Genomic DNA, 25,040 nt, shown 5'->3' with positions numbered 1-25,040 from the left:
AAGTACTTCTTCCCTGACAACATATTTGCTTAAGCATTATTTTTTTCCCTTTAGCACTTCAGTTTTCGACAAGAACCACAAACTAATAACAAGGTACAGTAAGCGAGCTGGTAGCAAAAACACGGCATGCAGCGCATAATAGCAGAAAGTAAAGAGAAAAATAACAGAAAATCTTATAGAAAAGAGCTTGAGCGTCTTTTTTACAGAAGAGCCTTTAGGTATGAAGGTTTTGGTCAATACTACAAAGTCACAAGCAGAAAAAGGAATTTGGTCGCACCACTCCTCCAACAGTAGGTGCGCAATGATCAACACACATAAAAAAAAGAGATGCCACAGCGTTGTTGAAACTCCAATGGTTCACTGACCGAATAGACCGCAAAGATCTTCAAAATTCTGAAGAAACCGACAAAGCACTGTCACAAAAAACGCGTCTTATTGGAAAAAGACGTGTATAATACGGTAACACATAGTCAGCCGCATAATACCCATACAAAACGCATTTTTTTTTAAAAAATGTCAAAAAATAAAAAAACATGAAAAAAACGCGTATTATAAGCGTATGATACCCTTTTTTGCATTTTTTTCATATTTTTTATGATTTTTTATTTTTTATATTTTTTAGGATTTATTAAATGTTTTAAATTTTTAAAAAATTTACCGAGATTTTCCCGTTTTGTTCCTGAGACATACAACTTTGCCATATTATACCTGTCTTTTTTCTCGCTGTATAATATAATACCCGTACACGTCTTTTGTGACAATGCAAAGTATATTGCCAACTACCCAACAGGTACATGCTACGCGTGCGGAAGGAAAACAAATGCAGGTAATCTAAAGGAAGGCCTCAAGACTTTTATTGTAAAAAGGATGGGCACAACAAGTCTACAAGAGGGCGCAGATAGCTCATCTTTCCATGTTCGAGTCTTCGTCGCCACTATAAGAGGGAATTTGATTCCTCTCCAGACAATATCTCGATGTAGACTAATGTGCCCTGAGAATATAATTCGAAAAGAACAAAGTGGTCTATGCCAAGACCGTGAGACAAGAAGGTGCACTAAACCGGAAGGTATTTTGGTATTATTCGGCGCACTAGCCGAAAGAATCCCGAAAATCACATTTGGAAGTATCCAGCGCACATGGCACACTGAAAGAACTTTTGGCAGTATCAGGCGCTGAAAGCAAAGCACACTCACACCAAAAAGTGTCCTCACCAGCCGTATTAGGCGCACTTATCTAAAAGAACACTAATTGCTGAAGCCTTATCCCTTCACTTACTACCGCTTTGCGGAAAAGCTGAGGATAAAGCCGATTTAATTATTGAATAAAGGCAATCGCATCTGTGTCCTTTTGCAATCAAGCAGCCATAGTTGGAAACACGTCAGCCTTTTGAACCAGCAGGCTTTGTCTTTTCGCGAACAAGCAATGATAATGGAAGACACGTCATGATCACGAGACTTTATAAGGCACTTATAAATACAAACTTCATCAGAAGACTGAGGCATCAAATCATCGAAGGAGAAACCTTAGACTGGAGACCTCTATTCCTAAGCAATCTGCTTACCCTTTTTGTTTTCCACCTTTTCATTTTCAAAATTGTAAGAGAGGAAACTCTCACCTAGTCCCTGTCCATCCCTGATGGGAAAAGCCTTTGGCCAAGTCGAAACCCCCCTCTTCATAAGGGAGGATGTATTATGAAGAATGTATACTTTGCAATACAAATAAAGGAGTTGCTTAAGCTCTTCTTTATAAGATTTTCTGTTCTTTTTCTCTTTACTTTTTGTTATTATGAACTGCATATATCTTTTTGCTACCAGCTCGCCTTACTGTACCTCGTTATTAGTTTGTGCTTTTTGTCGAAAACTGAAGTGCTAAAAGGAGAAAAAGTACCCCTTAAGCAAAGATGCTGTGAGGGAAGAAGTACTCGTAACACAATTAGTAGGTCTAAACCAAGAATTGGGCTATAGGCAAGGGGAATGTACAGTAGAATCCTCAAGAAAACAAAAAGAAAAAGATAAAAACAGAAAAATACCACAGAGAAGCACCCAAGGGTATAATCTTATTCACATAGGATTAATCGTTGTAAAAATCAGACCCCTCCATTAGAGGAATATTGGTACTAAGTGTTTTATCATGGTACTTGACGAATGTTTTCAAAAAGCTGCAAAACAAATTTAGGAGTGATGGAAATCGACCTAAATAGCGGGGCAGAAATGATATATTAAACACTGCATACTTATATGAGTGTAGAAATACGAACAAGAAGAAGACGAAGAGAAACAATGATCACGATGTAACGTGCAAAACCCTCAACACGAGGGAGAAAAAACCACGAATGAGGAGGAGTTGGTGCCCAGTAGCAGCCAGACTCTCTCTCTCTTAAGATTATCATTAACACTTAAGGATTAGGGTTACATGACTTAAGTAGAGCCCAAAACGGGCTACAAGGCGGGTCGGGTATGGATCCGGACCCAAAACACACAATCTATCAACACTCCCCCTCAAGTTGGGCATACATATCAAACATGCCCAACTTGGATACATTCCTCTCAAATGAAGCTGAAGGAAGAGCTTTCGTCAGAACATCAGCAGTTTGGTCTTCAGACTTCATGTAAGGTAAGATCAACTCTTTCGCATTAATCCTTTCCCGAATGAAGTGACGATCAATTTCAACATGTTTTGTTCTGTCGTGAAGAACAGGATTGTTGGCTAAGTTGATTGCAGACTTATTATCACAGTACATCTTCATAGGTCCTTCAATCTCTATTCCAATGTCAGTCAACAATATCTTCAACCATAATAACTCTGACACTCCCATAGCAACTGCCCTATATTCTGCCTCTGCACTGGATCTAGAGCAAACATCCTGTCTCTTGCTCCTCCATACAACAAGGTTTCCTCCTAAGTAGACACAGTACCCTGTAGTGGATCGTCTGGTATCACCACAACCTGCCCAATCCGCATCAGAATAGCCCTCGATTTCCACAGTCTCTTGTTTCACATACAGGAGTCCCTTACCAGGATTTTTCTTCAGGTAGCATAGCACTCTGTCCACAGCCTTCAGATGTGCATCGGTTGGCGCATGCATGAATTGGCTCAAAACATTCACCGCAAAGGTGATATCAGGTCTCGTGAGGGTAAGATAAATTAGCTTCCCAACCAAACGTTGATATCTTCCCTTGTCTTCTTCACAGAGAGGCTCTCCATCTCTAAGACTCAACTTGTGCCCAGTGTCAAAAGGGGTAGGAGTAGGTCTACATCCCAATTTACCAGTTTCTTCCAGCAGATCTAATGTATATTTCCTTTGGTTTAGTACAAGACCAGTACTAGACCTAGCAACCTCCATACTAAGAAAATACCTTAGCTTGCCAAGATCTTTGAGGTCGAATTCTGTAGCCAGTAACCCTTTTAGCTTGATAATCTCCTCCTCATCATCTCCAATAACAATCATGTCACCTACGTAGACGAGCAGGAGAGTAACCCTGCTCTCCTTCTTCTTCACAAACAGAGTGTGATCTCCATTTCCTTGTTTGTATCCATGACGTATCATCACTCTTCTCAGTCGTTCGAACCACGCTCTGGGCGATTGCTTAAGGCCATATAAGGCCTTTTTCAGCTTACAACATTTTTCTGGTTCTTCATATCCTGGAGGCATATGCATATATACTTCTTCTTCGAGGTCACCATTGAGGAATGCATTCTTAACATCCAGTTGATACATCTTCCACTCCTTCATCACAGTTAGGGATATAACCACCCTCACAGTCTTCATTTTCGCAACAGGAGCAATGGTTTCCAAGTAATCAATTCCATATTTCTGGCTAAACCCCTTGGCCACAAGTCGAGCTTTATATCTTTCAACACTCCCATCTGGTTTGTACTTGATGGTATACACCCATTTGGATCCAACTAGGTGAGCGGCTTCAGGAATCTTCACCACTTCCCATGTCAAGTTTCTTCTTAGGGCATCTATTTCTTCTTTCATTGCATCAGCCCACTTGGAGTCACTTTGAGCTTCAGCGACAGTCTTGGGAATCACAGCCAAAGAGAGAGTAGAAACAAAGCACTTGTAATCTTTCCCAAGTCTGGAATAAGAAACAAAATTACCAATGGGGTGTTGAGTACATGACTTGACACCCTTTCTCAGGGCAATGGGAAGATCGTCATTCTTCTTTTCAACCTCATCATGAGTCTCCACGGTCTCCTTGGTAGGACTTGGTTCATCCAGGGAAGGAGTGGCATTGGGATTGGAAGTAGATCTAGCATCACAAGTCATCACCTCTGTCCGAGTACCTCGTCTAGAGTAGAACTGTCCAAACAACTGAGGGCCTTCTTTCTCAATGCTATTGTCACCCCGTTCCTCCTTCTCAGGCACATCAACAGTCACGTCTGCTTTCTTGTAGTCCAAGAAATCTATAAACTGAAGTTCCTGTCTCTGAGAATACTCTTCCCTGCCCACAGACTGCTCCCCCTGAAGAGGATTCGCACCAAAGTAAGAGGCATGTTCCAAGAAGGTAACATCCCTCGTAACATAAGCTCGACCAGTAATAGGATCAATACATTTGTATCATTTTTACGTAGGGGAGTATCCAACAAAGACACCTTTGATAGACCTAGGATCAAGTTTCTTGACATTTGGACCGTGATCATGGATAAAACATACACAACCAAAAACACGAGGAGGAAGAGGAAATGGTGGACGACTGCCAGGAAGCAACGAGTGGGGAGTCCTACCATTCAAAACACGACTGGGCATGCGGTTAATAAGATAGGCACTAGTAAGAACTGCATCACCCCAATAGTGTTTAGGAAGATTTCTCTGAAACAAAAGAGCCCTGGTGACATTAAGAAGTTGACGATTTTTCCTTTCAGCTACCCCATTTTGAGGGGGGGTGTAACTACAGGATGTCTCGTGAACAATCCCCCGTTGTCTAAGAAACTCCTCAACAGGCCGACACATGTACTCACGGGCATTATCGGACCTGAAAGTTTTAACATTCGCACCATACTGGGTATGCACAAGAAGAATAAATGTCTCGATGATTCGAGGAACCTCGCTGCGGTCTTTTAACAAGTATATAAATGTAGCACGAGAGAAATCATCAATGAAAGTGATAAAATACTGGAAACCTTGACGGGTATGAATGCCCGAAGGTCCCCATACATCAGAGTGAATCAGGGAAAAAGCTTCATTAGCACAACTAGAAGAAGGAGGGTACGAAGCCCTCACATGTTTGGCAAACTGACAAACATCACAAGAAATGGAAGACACATCAAAGGAGAAACACAAGTCTGGAAACAAATGTTTCAAAATCCCAAAAGGTAAATGCCCAAAACGTTCATGCCAGTACATAAAAGACTGAAGACAATCTTCTCTTCTCTTATCTGTCTTGCGGATCGCTGTCAACAGAGCAGTAGCCACACGTATGAGAAGACGATATAATCCATCAGAAGCTAAACCAATCCCAATCCTCTTCCCTGTCACCAAGTCCTGCAAAACACAACGATCGGCAGAGAATATAAGTTCACAATTCAATTCTTTAGTAAGTCTACTGACGGATAAGAGATTTAAAGGAAACTGGGGAACATGTAAAGCGCCCTGCACATGAAATTTGTCCAACAAGGACAGAGTGCCTTCGCCTGCCACACAGGTAGAGGAACCATCTGCAAGAGAAACACGTTCCCTTCCCGAGGACAACTTATACTCATGAAACAATTTTGGATTACCTGTCATGTGATGAGTAGCACCACTATCGACAATCCATTCCCCCACAGAAGAGTTACCTTGATTGCCAATAACTGCAAGAGCATGATTAGCTGTAGTTCCCTCTGAGGTCTCAGTCTTGTTGACATCGAGCCTGTCCAAATAAGCCCTTAGTTCACGAAGCTGGTCAGCAGAAATAGAGACTTTTTCTCCACTAGAGGCTTGCACCTCAGACACAGGCGTTCTCCCAGTCAAAGATCTCCCTCTGTTCCCTTTCTTTTCTGGATGAAGATCCCAGCAATAATCCACAGTGTGACCTGTCTTCTTGCAGTGAGTGCACCGGCGAAGAGACCTAGATGGGCCGCCAGGACCACGACTCACGAGAGCAGATCTCTCGTTATAGGGCACAAGTTCCCTCTTCCCTTCTTTTGTAACAAGCCTTCTCTGTTCTTCCGCTTCAACACAGGAGTACACATCTTCAATACTGGACACCTCCCCTGAATTCAAAATCTGGCTTCGAACACCTTCAAACTCATCATTTAAACCTGCTAAAAATAGGAACACCCTGTTTTCCCATTCATGAGCAACATAGAGCGCCTGATCATGGGGACAATGCCAAGGAATATCAAAATGATAGTCAAGCTCTTCCCACTTGGCTTTCAAAGCCCCATAGTACTCTGCGACAGACGAGGTCCCTTGTCGAATGCCATAGACTGTCTTCATTACTTGGTAAGTACGAATTGCGGTCTTCTTTTGGCCATACATTTGCTCGAGGACCACCCACATGTCTCTAGCAGTCTTCTTCCGAAGGATAAGGGGCTGAATATCGGCGGAAACGGAATTGACAATCCAAGTTTTCACTTGATTATCCTCAAGAAACCAAGTATGCCACACATCACTTGTTCTTGCTGGTTCGGGGTTGCTCCCATCAATATAGGCCATGCGACCACGGCCAGCAATCCCCATGGTCATAGCAGGCGACCACGAGAAATAATTATCCTTGGTGAGGCGAAGAGTGATGACCTGCATGGGAACATTCTCAGTTCTAAAAGCCCCTATTTCAGTGGGATTGGTGTTGACGGTTGACGAGGAAGAGGCTGCCATAATCACAGACCAGTTTAGCTACGGGTGAAGCCCAGTAGGCAGCAAGGGCAGCAGGGAGCAACAGCACAATACAACACCAAAAAAGGGGGCAGAGAGCAGGCAACGGACAAAACGGAGAACGCCTAAACCTCACCGACAGAAGAGACAGCAACAGAGAGGCAGCGCCGGAGAAAAAAAACGAAGCAGAACGGCGCGGCGCTGGGCGGAAACAGACCGCCGGAACCAGGCAGAGCGGCGCACCGGCGGAAGCAGACCGCCGGAAAAAGACACGGCGGTGGGCGATGCGTCGGATGACAGAGAGGAACGCCGCTGGACAGAGCGTCGCTGGGCAGGCCGACGCTGGGCGGAAGCGACTGAACAGGAACGACGCTGATCAGGGCGTCGCTGGGCTGGTCGTCGCTAGGCGGAATCCTGAGCGGCGCTGATCAGGGCGGCGCTGGGCGGAGACGGCGGCGGGGCGACAGACGAAGCTCAGGCGTCGGGCACGGACGTCGGGCACGGGCGTCGGACGTCGGGCACGGGCGTTGGGCGTCGGGCACAAGCGATGAACAGTGCCGGGCGAGACGATGAACAGTGCCGGGCGAGTCAATGAACAGTGCCGGGCGAATCCTCCTCCAACACGGGCAAAAGACAAACCAGAAACGCCGGAACTTCACGGCTCTGATACCATGTAGAAATACGAACAAGAAGAAGACGAAGAGAAACAATGATCACGATGTAACGTGGAAAACTCTCAACACGAGGGAGAAAAAACCACGAATGAGGAGGAGTTGGTGCCCACTAGCAGCCAGACTCTCTCTCTCTTAAGATTATCATTGACACTTAAGGATTAGGGTTACATGACTTAAGTAGAGCCCAAAACGGGCTACAAGGCGGGTCGGGTATGGATCCGGACCCGAAACCCACAATCTATCAACAATGAGTATTCACGATTTTTACAAACACCTTTGTATAGGTATCCAAACAAGAAGATACAAAGATGCGATAGAATGTGATAACCTTTTAGTCTCTCTTGCTGTCACAGGAAGACTAAGCAACAGTGATCAAGTAAAATATAACTTGAAGTCTTGAACATTCAAGGAACAATTGATGTATTGTTGATGTAGTTGCATCACAAGGTATAAAATTCACTAAACCAAAAGCCTATAGTTTAGAAGAACCAGCTGGTTTTGAATGGAACATTGAGAAATTCGTCGAAGACAAGCCTCAACATCTATTCCCAGAGATGCCATGCACTACAAAAATAGGCATTGACAAGAGTTCATTAGTTTCATTACCTATGAAAAACGTTAACAAACTGATAGAAATGTAGCACCAATATCTGTAACCCGAAAACAGCACTCACGCAGGAAAATAGAGAGAGAGAGAGAGAGAGAGAGAGAGAGGGAGAGAGAGAATGAAAACAAGAAGAAACTGAGGAGAAGAAGCCGTAGCCAAAATGGTTTGCACGGCCTCTATTTATAATCTCATTTTCAGAATTCTAAGAGTCTCCAATCGTAGAATCCTAGGAGATTTCACAAGCTCCAAGGACATTAATTACATCATAGAAACCTAAGAGACTTCACATATTACAAGGATATTAACTACAACATAGAATCCTAGGAGACTTCCCATATAACAAGGATATTAACTATAACATAGAATCCTAGGAGACTCTTCACATGTTACAAGGACATTAAATATTTTAACACATTCTACAAGGAGGTGGAATCCTAAGAGACTCCTCTTCAACGTGCTGGTGAAGGATTTATATTTTAACACCCTCCCTCAAGTTGTGCATGGTTTTGCACCATGTACAACTTGCCTTTTAGAAACCAGAATCGTTCCTTTGTTAATCCTTTTGTAAATAAGTCTGCAACTTGTTCATCTGTACGAACATAAATAGGCTGAATTTCCTTGTCTTCCACCTTTTGTCTAACAAAGTGTTGATCAATCTCAATGTGCTTTGTTCGACCATGTTGTACGGGATTAAAGGCAATGTTAATAGCGCTTTGATTATCGCACATTAACATTGATGTTTTAATCTTTTCTCCAATGTCTTCTAGCAAATGTCTAACCCATGTAACTTCAGCAGTACCTGCAGCCATGCATCTGTATTCAGCTTCAGTGCTGGATCTTGCTACTGCCTTTTGCTTTCGACAACTCCAAGACACAAGATTACGTCCAATGAAAATACAAAAACCAGAAATGGACTTTCTTTGATCGGGATCTCCAGCCCAATCTGCATCTGTGAATGTCATAAGTTGATGTCCAGTAGTTATATTTTCACTCTTACCATAAACTAAGCCATCTCCTGCTGTCCCTTTAAGATATCTTAATATTCTTTTGACAGCATCCATGTGAGTATCTCTAGGTGCATGCATAAATTGGGATACTTGATTCACAGCATATATAATATCTGGTCTAGTAAATGTAAGATATTGAAGTGCCCCAACAATACTTCGATATTGCGTAGGATCTTCATATAACTCCCTATCTTGAGCACTTAGTCTTTGATTTAGAACACTAGGAGTTCCGACAGGCTTACAATCAGACATACCTACTTTTTCAACAGATCCAACGTGTATTTCTGTTGTGTCAATGTGAGGCGATTATTGTGCCTATCAATCTCCACTCCAAGAAAGAATCGTAAATCACCAAGCTCTTTCATTTTGAAGTTTTGCATCATCAAAACTTTAGCTTCTTCTATGTGTTTTTCTGAATTGCCTGTGATAACAATATCATCAACATATATAAGAAGTAAAGTAAATATGTTTTCCTTTCGATAAATGAAAAGAGAGTGATCTAGAGGACATCTCCGAAAACCACATTCTTGAATCTTGCAAGAGAAACTGTCAAACCACGAACGTGAGGCCTGTTTAAGTCCATAAATAGATTTTTTTAGTTTGCAAACCCATGCATGAGAGTCTCCTTTCGTGTATCCTGGAGGTTGTTCCATATATATTTCCTCCCTTAAATCACCATGAAGAAAAGCATTCTTCACGTCCATTTGATGTAGTCTCCATCCATATTCAACTGCCAATGATATAATCACGCGAATTGTTCCCATTTTGATCACAGGGCTGAATGTCTCATCATAATCTTCTCCATATTGTTGTGTAAACCCTTTTGCTACTAACCTTGCTTTGTGTCTTTCTATGCTGCCGTCAGGTTTGTATTTAATTTTGTATACCCATTTGGAGCCCACTACGTTCTTTTCGTGTGGCCTCGGAACGATCTCCCATGTTCCACATTCATGCAAGGCATCCATTTCTTCTTTCATAGCCTTTCTCCAATGATGTGATTTTGATGCTTGATCAAATGAAGTAGGTTCTTCCTCCTTGCCAACTTTTGCCATGAATAACTGAAAATCAAGTGATAAAGAATCATAGCTAACCCACCTGTGAATGGGATGACGAATGCGTTGGGATCTTCTAAGGTGGGGCATGTTGTCTTCTTCACTGTGAGCATCTCTGTCCCTTAGTCGTCGACTGTAGATAAGACCCGAATACCGATGTGCATCGTTGCTCTGTTCATTATTGTTTTCGTGATGACTTGATGACTGTGTTGGATCTTCTTGATTTTCACTTTGAGCCATATCCGACGGTTGTATTGCTCTCTCTGAATCTTCACTTTGAGGCACATCTGCATTGAATAATTGTGTACTGGTCCAGGGATCATAAGATTCAATGGTCATAGGCATTTCATTTGTATTATCAAAACTATGTTCATCAAAAATGACATTTCTTGAAGTTTTGATACGTTTAGTTGTTGGATCATAACATCGAAAATCTTTATATTCATCAGCATATCCAACGAATCTACATTGAATAGCTTTGTCTTGAAACTTGTTCCTCAAGGCAGCATCAACGTGAACATAGCATACACAACCAAAAACCTTCAAGTTCTTGTATTCAGGTTGTTTGTCTAAGAGTGTAAAATATGGCGATTTAGACATCAAGAGTGTCATAGGCAAACAATTTATTATGTATACAGCAGTATGGAAGGCTTCAGTCCACAAGGAAATGGGCACATTAGTATCATGCATCATGCTCATGGCACTTTCAACTATATGTCGATGTTTCCGCTCAACTACACCATTTTGTTGTGGTGTGTAAGGGCAGGAAATTTGTCTAGTTATCCATTTTTCACGTAGAAATTCAATAAAATCAAGCGAGGAATATTCTCCCCCTCCATCACATTGAAAATGCACCACATTGGATGAAAATTTAGTTTGAATCATGGCATAGAAGTTTCGAAATATGTGAGGTACTTCTGATTTGTGTTTCATGAAGTAAATCCAGGTGAAACGTGAGTAAGAGTCAATGAATAAGACATAATATCTTGACCCAGACATGGAATCAATAGGGGCTGACCCCCATACATCAGAAAAAATAGTTTCAAAAGGTTTGGAAGCCCTTTGATTTATATTATGGAAAGGTAAAACATGACTCTTACAAAGTCCACAACTTGAACATTTTTTGACACTTGAAGTAAGAGGTAAACTTGATCTTGGAATGAGACTATCTGTGACAAGTTTTTCAATGAAATGTCGACCACAGTGTCCTAGCCGACTATGCCACAAATCAGACTCCAAAAATTGGTTAGGGCCCCTTACTTTTGATTGAAAATGACAAGAACTTGGCACTGATGACGCATTATGAGAAAGAGAAAATGTCTTCAATCCTATATCAAAAGTGGATGAATCCTTGGGTAGACATTCCTTGAGGACGTACATATTCCCTTGACGCTCCCCTCTAGCGAACATTTTCTTCGTTTGGAGGTCCTTGACATAGACAGAAGAAGGTGTGAATTCAACAGAAGAGCTTGTATCATCAATGAGTTTAGAAATGGATATGATGTTCTTTTTGATATTGGGAGCAAGAACAACATTAGACAGTGATAGAGACGAGGATGACAATGGAATATGTGCATTTCCAATATGTGTAATAGGATGAGATTTTCCATCACCTGTTATAATGCAACTTCTACCGTAATGAGGGGATAAGTTAGTCAATTTACCTGCATTTCCTGTCACATGGGTAGCTGCACCTGAATCCAAGAACCATTCTCCCTGCTCATTTTGCTTTATAGTCATCTTTGAGAATGCGGCCATCAATAGCTGTTGCATATCTTCAGCGGTGGATTTAGAACTTTGTCCTCCTTATTTATAATCATGTCTTACCCCTTTGTTTTTATTTTGAGGATTAAACCAACATTGTGCCTTCATGTGTCCTTTCTTGTTGCACTGAAAACAAATTGGTATTTTTCTTGAAGTATCCAAAGGAGACATACCTTGGTTATGTGGTGTTGGTAGAATACCACGACCACCATGGTTGGAGTTCCCATGGCTCTTACCAAACTTTACATTCATAGCCAACACATTTTGGGAGTTCCCTTGATCAGTCCTTTCAATGACTCTTTTCATATTCATTTCATGTTGGAGAAGTTTACCTTGTAGTTCGTTGAAGGAAGGCAGAACAGGAAGGACCTCAAGAGCTGTAATAAAAGCATGATAATCATGCCCAAGTCCATTCAAGGTTTGCTGCACCTTTTCCTTATCAGAAATGTTATTCCCTGAGGCAGCAAGTTGGTCTGCGACGGCCTTAATACGCCCCAAATAATCCATGATAGACGTTGAACCTTTGCTCAAATTCTGAAATTCTTTCTTTAAGTACATAATTCGAGCTTCTGATATTTGGGTAAAGGTATCAGCAAGGGTTTCCCATAATTCTTCTGCAGTACAATCATCAGAAACTGAAAGTAACACTTGTTGAGATAAAGTGGACAAAATATACGCAACCAGACTTTGATCACGTCTCATCCACATAGCATGTTCATGATTGTTGTCTTCATGAATAGCAATAACTTCTCCTGCCTCATTTTTTATTTCCTGTAAGACGAATATTGGTGGAGCCTTTGTTGAACCATCGAGATGTCCAAAGAGGCCTTGACTTCTTATGAAAGGCATGATTTGCCTTTTCCAGATCAGATAATTCTCATGGTTGAGTTTTTCGGTAATAAGGTGAGGAAGAAAACTTGAGGACATGTCAGAATGCGAAAGGTTTTCCATGACAGCAGAAAGGAATGGTATATAGGTAGAAGATGAGAGGGAAAGAAGACACGATATAACAAGATGTGTCCTTGGTAAGCAAGAAGAAAAAGGAACAAGAATTGCGCAAGAGAAAAGTAAATTCAGGATAGAGACAAGATGAGAAAAGAGTTCTAACCAGATCAGACCTGTTTGGGCATTTCGTTTGGTAGAGATAACGTAACCTGGCTCTCTGATACCATGATAGAAATGTAGCACCAATATCTGTAACCCGAAAACAGCACTCACGCAGGAAAATAGAGAGAGAGAGAGAGAGAGAGGGAGAGAGAGAATGAAAACAAGAAGAAACTGAGGAGAAGAAGCCGTAGCCAAAATGGTTTGCACGGCCTCTATTTATAATCTCATTTTCAGAATTCTAAGAGTCTCCAATCGTAGAATCCTAGGAGATTTCACAAGCTCCAAGGACATTAATTACATCATAGAAACCTAAGAGACTTCACATATTACAAGGATATTAACTACAACATAGAATCCTAGGAGACTTCCCATATAACAAGGATATTAACTATAACATAGAATCCTAGGAGACTCTTCACATGTTACAAGGACATTAAATATTTTAACACATTCTACAAGGAGGTGGAATCCTAAGAGACTCCTCTTCAACGTGCTGGTGAAGGATTTATATTTTAACACAAACATCATCAGAAGATGATCACTAATCACTCAGAAATCTAGAAGATATATAGTCGAGACGGTCTGTATCTTTTTAAATGGAAAAAACTTGAATTTTTAGATTTATGTTTACCCAAACATTTGTGTACCATGTGTTATTTGAATTGATATATATATATATATATATATATATATATACAAGAATTCAAATAAACAAAATAATACATGATTCAAAATTTATAGATTCTAAAAAAGAAACTACTAAATAAGATATGAAAACACAACTCTGTATATGTTTACTGAATAAAATGATGTAAAAAAAAAAATGAAACCCTAAATTTTGGACAAGAAAGGGCTAGGTCAACTTTGACCGAGTCTTAAATCGGACGGATGCAGTCTGGGATACGTTGACCGTATCCGGTATTGTTTGACCAGTATCCAACAAGTACCCCAGACAGTACTAGTACCGGTCTCTTACCTAGCCAGTACGATGACACTGCCTTGACAGCAGTACCCATGCGACAATGATGGCAGCTAGAACTCCCTTATATATTTATATATATATATATATATATATATATAAAATGAGGGAAAGAGAGATCATTTAAGGTGTGATATAGAGAAAGTTGTCATGGTCTGTCATGTGTGGAGTTGTTACTCTTGCTCTCCCTATATATATATATATATATAGGTGCTAAAAGATGTCTTTTATTCAATACACGATACTTATATTCACCATAATTTTATTTGGTACAAAACATGGATTAGTTATTTTTGTTCGAAGGAGTGAAAAATTCAACAACTCAAATCACATAATGGGTAGTAAAAAGATTTTTGTTGTGAGTATCAAAAAGCAAACCTACCAAAATTTTGCAGACTAACAAATTTCCGATATATATAGCCGAATAGAAGTGGATGTAGAAAGTGCAGTGTACATGCTTAAATGTAATGTCGACTTGAGAAATTATTTCAAGGATACATCACTCTGCATTTTAGGATCCTTGCCTCTACATAAAGGTGGATAAAGAGTTACTTATATCACAAACCTTTTAATCATGTTCCTTATATTTCAAGTTTTATGGTGGAATTTATGTATCCACATGTTTCTCTTGTCCTTAGTGTTTTGTGGTTGCAGAACAATCTGAGACCTTTTATCTTCATGCAGTGAAATATTTGTAAGCTTCATTGAATATAGGTGGTTAACTTCCTTGGCCCATATTTTTGTTTTTAGTTTAAAGGTATTTATCCTTCTTTAGCAAAATTTGCCACTTCATTGAGTTGGTTACTCTTTTGAAGGATATTGGTTACTTTTCTTTCCTTTCATTTTGTCTTTTTTCTTCCTCAGTATCTGTTGAATTAAGAGATTGTTCTTTCAGATTCTTTGAGTATTCATCGATGCATTTATTCATGATGGTATTGTGCTTACTTTTTTTTCAGCTAAAACATAACCAGAAATTGTATGAGGGATATGTTCCAATGGAATACAAACCCTACCTAAAGATGATGAAAAGGTCCGTTAACAAGTCTTACTTATCATTTCCTTTGCAAAAGCTTCAATACTGTGTATGCTAGTCCACTTTTTAATGTAGTTTTTCTTTATTCATTATATGCTCATTATTTTACTGGTGTCTAGGTCAGGCGAATGGGGAGATCATGTTACCCTGCAAGCAGCTGCAGATCGGGTATGATTGCAATGCAGAATTAGCTCTTCTGTTTAAATAAGTCATTGGAGAACCATTAACCTATGGTTATTGCAGAACTAAGTTATAGACATGTTCAATATGAATAGGGTTACATGAACATCATTTGCACGTTGAATGATATTTGGGGCATCATAACTAATGACATCGTAATTTTGAGCGATGTTTGATCACTTACATGCATTATGCGAAGGACTTTTACCAAAAGGTATCTGGCGTTGTCTCTTCTAACAACCTATAATATCTATTGACCTCTAGGATTTGAGCGCGAAGCAGACAACTCTAATGATTGGGGAAGTAGTTTTGTGAAGAACTTGTCACTTTAACTACTTTCCAGTATCATGATGTCCTCATTTAACAGAAGTAGCGCAGTTTTTAAACGTACATTTTGTTGACCTGCTTTGGCCTAAAACTAAGTCAAATATGCCATTATAGTTTGTACTCTTTGACAAAGTAGACCAACCGGAAAATATGTCAAGTAAGCTACAAAACAATTATCTTGTTATACAAGGAATGGATAATGTACAGTAAACTACCTTTGTTAACAGGATTCAATTCCTTGGACATGTGATTCTAAGTCCAGTGTAACATTGGTTTTTTTCACTTAGTCAAATATGTCACACCCCGACCTTTTAACCCACAAACCCTTTTTTTTTTTTTTTCTAAACATAAAGCATCGAGGTGTGACTACCCAACAATTCAAAAAGACGATGAGCCAAGCAATTCAAAACAATGGGGCGAACTTTCATCTATATAACCATTTTGTTTCATACAAATTCACATTTATGTGCATGACCAAAATGCCCCAAAATCATAACATTGATGCCTAACAAAAAGAAGACATCAATAAAACCAAAACATGACGCGCCGGCACTACAAACGACAATCCCAAAACCTCCCCAATAGGACGTGAGTGAAGCCATCTGCTCAACCTGTTGCCCCGGGTCCGCCAAAACCTGAAAAAGAAAACAACTGAAGGCTCAGCCTTCGCAGTATGGCAACAAGCCAGGAAAATGTCAAACCCTCTCAAGTAAGGCTCAAATAAAAGAACAAATATCAACCCATCTATCGTCATGTCGTGTCAGAGTACGACACGTAAAAGCCACTTGATGGCCACACTAACACAACATCAGTCACATGCGAAGCATGCTTAAACATAACACTTGCATTCATAACAATCACATATACGTCAGTCACATGCATTCTATCAAACACATTACATTTTCATTAACTTTAGTGCATTAACAGTTCCTGTGGGTGCAACACAGGCACGTGCACACCGCGGGCGGCATACAGCCGAGAGACAACCCCCGTGGTGGCCCATAACAGTATGGATCCATTTCACCCGCTGCAGCGGTAGAGCACTCATCCCTGGATGTGTGAAGTCCAAGGTGAGATACTCAGCCTTCCCTAGGACACCCAGGTTGGGAAGGCGGGAGCCCAACGCTCCAAGCACAACACACAACAGAACCCTGGGGCCTTGCACCGCCTACGCTCTGACAGGCGAGACCAGTGGCGAGAACGGGACGTCTCCCAAACACACAGCCACATCCCACTGGCCTCTCATCTCTTATCCTTTCGTGTTCTTTTTTATCATTATCATTACTCATTCACAAGATGACTGGCTAGCACATGAGGTTAATACACCCTACGAGTACACTTACACCTCCCAATGCCTCCACATGAGGTCTATACATACAGTAACAGTCATTGCTAGCCGTCATACAGTACGGGTACAACTACTCTCTATTTCATCCATTTGCATTGTTACCCATGGCAATGCATATGCAACAACGTACACATTCATATCAATCATCACATCAATCCTCACATCAATCACGTCAATCACCTTTTTGAAAAACTTAGCCAATCCACAGAGAGTAGTCTCGATCTGCGGTTGGCTCGTAGCTGTCCTATGCAGTTATCATTCTATAATGCTTTCTAATGCACAATTGGGGTCGAGGAGACACTCGACTCGATACCCCGCCTCATCTGTCCTAAACAGATATCAATTCTAGCATGCACATGCCAATGCGTAGCATTTTCAAAACAAATGACTAATAATCTTTCTAACTCATTCATATCATATAAGCAACATACATATACTCATTCACAAAGCAGTCAATCAATTAACATCACAATCCTAGGATCCCTTGATCTTAGGAGACATTTGCCCCAAGCAGGGATTTGCCTGGAATGTCGTCATACCTGTGGCGCGCTCACAAAACTCTTCAAAACTCCTCGAGCTTCGAACTCAAGGTCGACGGGACGTGCCCGGGGTACCTGCAAACATAAACAAATGATAAGATTCTTACTAGATACCTAAACAATTCAAACAAATACAAAACAAAATCCTTGAGGCACGCGTCATCGCCTCAAGAGGGTGTCGACGGGTAGTGTCGACCTACAAGCCCTCTAATAGGCCACTTCCCAACTTCTAGCCGTGCCAACAAAAGTCAAAACTCAAAGCCATTAATCCATCTATGACAAACGCCTTTTTCCAAACTTTCTTTTTCTTAATCAAGGCATCAACCCCAAAGGCACAACCAACTTACGTACGCTTTCCCTGTTTAACTCCAAGACGCACCCATTCACCAGAACGTGTGCTACACGCTCACCAAAACCGTCCTAAATCTTCCCCACAGCCATACAAACGCTACCATGCTTCCCTATTACTTCGAAAATCAACTCAACATGCTTAAAAGATCAACAAACACATGAATCATCGCTTCTCCATCATAACCCCACATTTTCCCCAAAAGCAAAATCGCTTGCATGCTTCCCTAACTATCAATTCTACCTTCTAGCATGCTCAAACAATAATTATACGCGTTCCAAAGAAAAATATATCATAAAATAGGTTCAATTCCGCCTTGCTCACCCCAATTTGAAAGTCTAAAGTCTAAACTGTTGTAATCCTCCCGGCAGCCACCTCACGAGTCTAAGTGGTCCCCAAACGGCTAAAATCCTTCAATGCCGCCACCACCAAGGCCTTCTCTAAACGCTGTTACGAGGGGGAGGAGAAATCCCCAAGCTGAAATCGGATCAAACAATGATAGAATAGTGAAAATCAGTGAGAGAGAGTGCTCGATTGGAGAAAATAGAAAAACAAGCAGAAAATGGGGAGAGAGCGTGAAGCGTGGACAGAGAGGGAGGTCGAGTAGAGGGAGAGAGAGAGAAAAACAGAGGGGGACTGATAGGGGAGAGGGTTCGATCAAAGGGGAAAAAGGCCAGCAGTGAGGTGAGCGTGAATGAGAAAGGGGAAGGAGACGAGAGAAAGAGTGAGCGTGGGCAGAGAGAGATGCGAGGGAGAGAAGACGAAAGGGAAAAACGAGGAAACGGGAAAGGCAGCAGAAATAACGAGAGGGGGAGAAGAAAGGGCAGCAGAGGAGAGCTTACCCACGCTGCCGCCGTCGCCACCTCCGCTGCTGCCGTTGCCACCTCCGCCGCTGCCGGTCGAGCCACCGCCTGCACCACCTCCGTCTTCTTCTTCTCTGCACTGGCCGTGAGTACCCAGGAGATAGACGAGAGAAAAGAGGGAAAGGCGAGGGAGAAGAGCCCTCGCGTCGGGCTCTTTCACGCCAAGGGTTCGGGTCCGGGTCTGGGTTCCGATCCGACCCGACCTGCCCAAAACAACGAGCGTTACAAAATATGCTAGCAGGACAAGAAGGTTCACTGTCTGCACATTGCCTTCTGTTTCTTCATTACATATAGAGTCTATGTTGGAGGGTGATGAGAACAAAATATAAGAGATAATATGTTTTGTAGTTTCATAATGAACTGATATATCTTTGTTTCCCAGCTGAAGATATTGTAGATTTAACCAGTCTCACGTTCAATATTCTCAATTCTTTATCTTGTAATTTACAAGGTTACATGAGGGTTAAGTGCCTAACTATGGATGATAGCAAGCAGCATTCGTGCATGTGGTCCAGTGAAGTAAAAGAAAGAAGGTTATGGGTATAGGGTGATTATTATCCAGCATATACATATGGCCATATTGTATCCTTTCTTATTTGGTCGAATACATTCTTGAAGTGCATTTTTATGAGATTATGCTAACAATTGATGATCATGAGGATAGCCATGGATAAGACTTAGGCTTAGAATGTTGTTGTGGTCGATCTACCTTTCCATTCTTTTGATTTTTTTCATCTATGATCTACATGTTAAAGAAAGGAAGCAGAATACTTTCTTCTATAGTTCCTTATTGCACCTCCTCTTCATTTTACCCACAAAAACACAATCTGGAGAACGGAAAAGGTCAAATTTAGTTTCCTCTCTGCTTTCAATAATCCCAAAGGACCATTTTCATCTTGAAGGTACTTTGTCTGAACTCTGAAGGGCCTTGCATTTAGACATATATATATATATATATATATATATATATATATATATATATATATATATATATATATATATATATATATTAGAGTTATTACTGAATTAAATAGAATTAATGATTTCTGTGAATAATCTAAGTTGCAGGATACCAAACACTAATCGGTAAGATAGACAATGTAAACCAAGGTGTCCCAGTTTGTATATAAAATTGATATCCATGTGTGCCACTAGTGTAGATAAATTTCTTGTAGCGGTTCAAATCATAGAATATAATAAATGATTTGAATCAGGATAGTGTCTCACGATGCAATAAATTCAGGCAATTTGGTTGTCAGCATGTAAAACATTACATCCACTGCTAGTGTATGAATGCAAACTATATTTTGCTATTGACATTCTCAACATTCGGGATTTACTTACTGAGGTTTCCGGGAACTGGAAATGTTGAAAAGATTGTTTTCTGAAAATAGCTAAATGATTGTGGCATCTTATTTTTTCAGTTTGAAGCCAAAGTATGTCTTCTTACCTCATTTAAGAATACTTGCTACGTTGAAATCCTTCCGAAGTCAGGAAACTTTTCACGAGGTAATGAATATTTCTATCCCTTGCAGTTGCGGTCAAAATTATATTTGCTTCATCTTCATAGTTCACTAGATAAACCATTGTGTTAGCATGGAAGGTAGGATATTTTTTAACTGAGACATGAATTACTCTTATGGATATGCTGGAGGTGCTACTAGGCCTTTTGCATGCTGTGATAGTAATTCCCTGTTGGTATGTGCTTAACATATTTAGTATCTAGTATGTTAAACTGACCCAAGGACATACATATAGCACTATTGATGACTACAACAAAAAGTATTGTAAATTTGTAATTGAACTATTGATTCCAACGTTGCAAATCTTTACTGTAGAGCAGCACAAACATGGACTGATTATCATTGTAGGTAGTCCTTCAACCAGTCAACTTCCATAGAGCTTTGACAGTCAGATGATTGACATATTAAAGGGCTGTCCAATAAGCAAATTTTGCATTTTTGAATGTTACTGTAATATGAAGGGTTTTGTTACAACTTACAGTCAATATTACGACAAAAATATTACTTCATATTTCATAATGTTCATATATGTTCACTTTAAGACAGGAAGAATATACTCCGTTAATGTTTCCTTTTTGTCCTGAATTTCATTATCGTCATCATTGTTACTATTGTCCAGTTTGTGATGGACTGTGGTGCAATGCTTTTCATCTTGATCAGAAAACTATGACACAAAAATAATTTCTAGTTTCAGTTTTCAATCCAATATTCTGGTTCTCTATCATTCATAGGTCTTAGAATGGCCAGCACTCCATGGAAGACTCTGGGTAGTATTTTCGCACCTATCCTATTCATGGAGTCACAAATGGGTTAACAGGTCTGAGTCCTCTCCCTTTCTCAACCAGAACGGGAAGAGGAATTGGAATTGAAAATAGCAGTGTCAGATCAACTACTCCTCCCATGGGCTTTCTTCCCTCATTCACTTCCTTTTCTGATGGAGGATGTCTACAAACTTCTGCTTCCTCCCGAGCCAAAGATCCACCCTGTCTTCCCAGCCACATACCATCCAATTCTTTTCTTTATAGTATCTTGGTGTTGAAATCCTTCTCACAAATACTATTTTCAGGTTTTTATCAGCAAATCCTCTCAACCTCAGTTTGTTTTTTGAGGGAAAAGCTTGGAAATTCAAAAAATTTAAAACAAAATATGAAAATTTGACTACTAATTTTCTTGCAAAGATATTGATCTAGATTTAAAGTATTTAATAACACATGTTAAAAGAAACCTCAAAACAATTAAAACAAATTTTTCTTGGAAGGATTGGAAAGCACACAAAAAAATCCCCTTTCTTCCATTTTCGTTCATCTTCCTGTTGTTTTCATGTTTTTTTTTGGAAAACATCGATATTCCCGACAGTGTTTGGAATCAATAATCATGATAAGTATGTAATTTTATGTGCTGTTTGACATGCTGATGTTCTGTTGGTGAAATGAAAACGGGAAAGCAGTAGTATCTTTTCTAGACCTGTATCTGTCCAGGTTCATGTCACTAGGAAGATGTGCTATTTTCAAATGTCAACTTGAATGCACCTATTTCTTAGTTCTTTCTTCCGCACCTGTGATTGTCAAATCAAGTCTTATTTGTTTAGACCTGCGACTTGTCAGTTTATTAAGTTCCTACTCTGGGAAGTTAGATTTGGTGAAGATTGATTAGGTTGTAATGTTGAAAATGTTTCATGCTATAAAAGCATTATCTGGCAAAAAAGTGGCAGCTGAGTTACATGATCAGCAGTCACATTCTGGATGTTAGGTTCAGTGGAAGATTGATTAGGTTGAAATGGTAGAAGTCTTTTGTGCCATGGTTAAAAGTAGATGAAAAGTAACCCATGATCAGTGGGATACTCAATTTATCAGATGAAATTAAATTATTCTTGTTTCCAAAAGATGGTTGCTTAAGTTGTATCCTCTCAATGATTTTTTCTGTGTGGCAGGTTTATTTACTATCTGATTAAATGTTCATTTGCTTTTCAGAAGTTTGGTTGAGTTTCTGGAGTGAAGTTCACTACAACTCATTATATGAAGTTGGAGGTGGTTTCTGCAACTGCTATATTTTTTAAGTTATTACCGCCACGTAATTTTCTGATGTATTCTTCATTGATGTGCAGATGTTCCAACACGAGTACCTAGAAAGAAGTACTGGCTGTTCTAAGGAAAGTCTGCGAGTGGTGGGACATGACCATTTGGTCAGCTCTTTAACCCAAAGAAATAGAATTCATAGTTATTGTTTCTTATTTTTGAAAAAATTATAAAAGGTGATCAAATTTAATCATTTTACCAATACATGCCTAAAATTTACAAGTTTACAATTGGCTGTTTGGTTAACAAAATATATCCTCAAAGCGCGACTTCCATGATGACCACCAATGGCAACACTAAATGGAAACCAGAAATGCTGCTGTAGAACCAAATTATGTTATTAGTCTTTCTATTTTAATTTCTTCTTGTTACCTTTTTTTGTCCCCTTTTTCACATTTATTTCTCCAGTGTTTTCCACTCTGTTTCAACGGAGTTTCAGTGTTGTGGTGGGCACATCTTCCCACAATTCATCAAACGGTGCTGCCATGGCTGTGGATCTCTCTCTCTCTCTCTCTCTCTCGCTCTCTCTCTCATATTTCGGTGTACCTTGTGGACTGTCTCAAATCATTCGGTCATCTTTGGAAAGATGAATTTACCACAGAGGTTTCAACTTGATATACAAACTAGTTTTGGGCTTCGTATTTCTCTGGTCCTCATTCTTTTTCTTCCTCCAAAGGCCAAAAGATATTTGGATAACAGTCCTAGTGAATCACATGATTTTGGCTGAAAAGATTGACTGATCATCGCTGTTAAGGGCACCAAAAGCATGGACACCCAACTACTCCACCAAACATCAATCACAAAAGCAAAACCAGATAACACACTATCAGTCAAACCCCTTGCAAATCGATGGGGTTCCTCTGACATTTCTCACCTCAAATTTTTTTGTCTTCCAACTTATCCTCCTTGTTTCTCTGCTTATGTTTGAGCTCTGTCAGTGATTTACTGGTCACGAACAAGAGGGAAAGATTCACTCACACACACACACACACAAAACATCCCAATACGGTGATCTCCTTTGAGCCTTTGCCAGACAGAGAGTAGGAATGTAAATGTTGTGTGGTGTAGTTTTTTGTTAGCCATTAACATGATGATAGTTAAAAACAACAGGTGTTTGAGAATTAATAGAAAACATCGAGTATGAAATGTAGGGGTCCAAATGTTATGCATGTTTATGTAAAATTTTGAACATTGGGCACCTTTTTGTAATTTGTTCTTTTTTTAAAGGAAAAAATTGGCCTGACTGTAGTGTCTGACTGCAAAAAGTACAAGAAATTTGTTGGCCTGATTTCTACATTTTCCTATCAACAGATTCTCTACCTGTTTTCATTTTCCAATTCTATGTTAATGTAGCTGCAAGTTTGTGCTCCATCCCATTGTAACGTTTTTTTCTCTTTGAAACAGATAAGTTGCAGGAAGCCGCTGTTCTATTGCAAAGTGATATTTCATGGATACTACAATTCACTGGCCTTTATGTACTTTATTTCTGGAATGCAGTAGTCCCACGATGGAAGAGGTGATGGCTGATCTACTTAGATTTAGCATTTGCAACACATCAATGCGTAAATATTTAGAGGAATTTATTGATTGGCAAGGTGCATCATGCCAATGTGTAATATAAAATTGGAGAATGAATGTATCTTGCATGACAGTCGACCATACCGGCATTCTATTTAGTTTGAGTTCAAGACCAAATGGGGGTATATTCCATTTTTAACACCGAATGCATGTGTTTCTTATCTCTCAGGGGGGACATTGGTTCTAAGAATATTATCTGGAGATAAAGTTGTCTTTTAACTTGCGATGGTTTGTCTCTTAGTTTCTTTGTGTTTGATTGGGAGAATGTCCTACCATCATAGTAGATGGAAAATTTAAGGTTTCATCAAGGCCAAAAAGATTCCTTATCTTCACCTTGTGGTTAAATGGGATGTGGAAGACGGTATGTCCATCTTGAACTTGCTAAATCGTCAAACCCATGCCGTTGTAATTACGAAATAGGGTCTAAAACCAAGCAGATTAATAAAAATTTGGCTCACTTGTTCATAGAATCTAGCAAATTTGATGGTTTCAGTTTGTAAGCGACCACCATGGATTGCCTGCATAGCTAGCTAGAAGTGAATGCGCTGTGATCAAAATAAGTGAGCTGCAGATATAAGGATGTACGATGTATGTTGTCTGGTCATAAACTAACGTAGACGAAACAGCAACACTCTTGGAGTCTTATTGGCACTTGTTGCCGGGCACATTAGTTTCCAAGGGGGAGATGTGGAATGAGTCATCCTCTTTGAATGGTTCTCACAGTTCTTATGCCAAGAGGAAGCCTCCATTTTCAGCCATAGGAAACTTTTCTCCGTGATGAGAATCCAGATCCCTGTAAGATTGAAATCTGATGCTAACAAGGAAAAGTACCACATTATTGGGGTCAAGGATCCTAGTTCTTATGTTTGAAAATCTTAGCTTCTTCAAAATTCTTCTCATATGTTCACTAGTAAGTTTCCTAGGAATACAAAAAAGTTCGAGAAATCTCTAAAAAGTGTTTTGCTTATCTAATATCAGTTGCCTCCTATGAACCCTATCTCATTCCCTGCTCGATTTACATGTTCTAAATCAAATAACTGCATCTTTATCTTCTGTTTTTACCACTATAGAGAAAAATGCAAGAACGGAGCCCTTTTGAGTAGTTGCAGCCGTTCAAAATGATGTGCAGGTCAAGATGATTCTTCGATCTAAAGATGAGCAGATCAGAGCCCTCTTGCTGAAGGTTGATGTCTTGGATCTCCAACCAGACTGCTAATTAAATGTTTTGATAAT

General features: G+C 40.0%; 1 protein-coding gene across 6 annotated transcripts in view; it reads left to right on the top strand.

Moving 5' to 3' along the window:
- Positions 1–24,030, top strand: part of LOC116267447 (OVARIAN TUMOR DOMAIN-containing deubiquitinating enzyme 11-like) — a 58,654-nt gene extending 34,624 nt beyond the window's left edge. For all 6 annotated transcript variants that reach the window (XM_050075307.1, XM_031649173.2, XM_031649172.2 and 3 more), the window contains 6 exons: positions 14,949–15,022; positions 15,145–15,193; positions 20,056–20,140; positions 22,125–22,181; positions 22,259–22,336; positions 23,634–24,030. In XM_050075307.1, coding sequence (XP_049931264.1) covers positions 14,949–15,022; positions 15,145–15,193; positions 20,056–20,140; positions 22,125–22,181; positions 22,259–22,302 — 309 coding nt within the window. In that variant the 3' untranslated portion in view covers positions 22,303–22,336; positions 23,634–24,030. The remainder of the gene's footprint in view (positions 1–14,948; positions 15,023–15,144; positions 15,194–20,055; positions 20,141–22,124; positions 22,182–22,258; positions 22,337–23,633) is intronic.
- Positions 24,031–25,040: the final 1,010 nt, after the last annotated feature.

Source organism: Nymphaea colorata, chromosome 14, assembly GCF_008831285.2.
Source record: "Nymphaea colorata isolate Beijing-Zhang1983 chromosome 14, ASM883128v2, whole genome shotgun sequence".
Lineage (NCBI taxonomy): Eukaryota > Viridiplantae > Streptophyta > Magnoliopsida > Nymphaeales > Nymphaeaceae > Nymphaea > Nymphaea colorata.
This window is presented reverse-complemented; position numbering and strand designations above follow the sequence as displayed.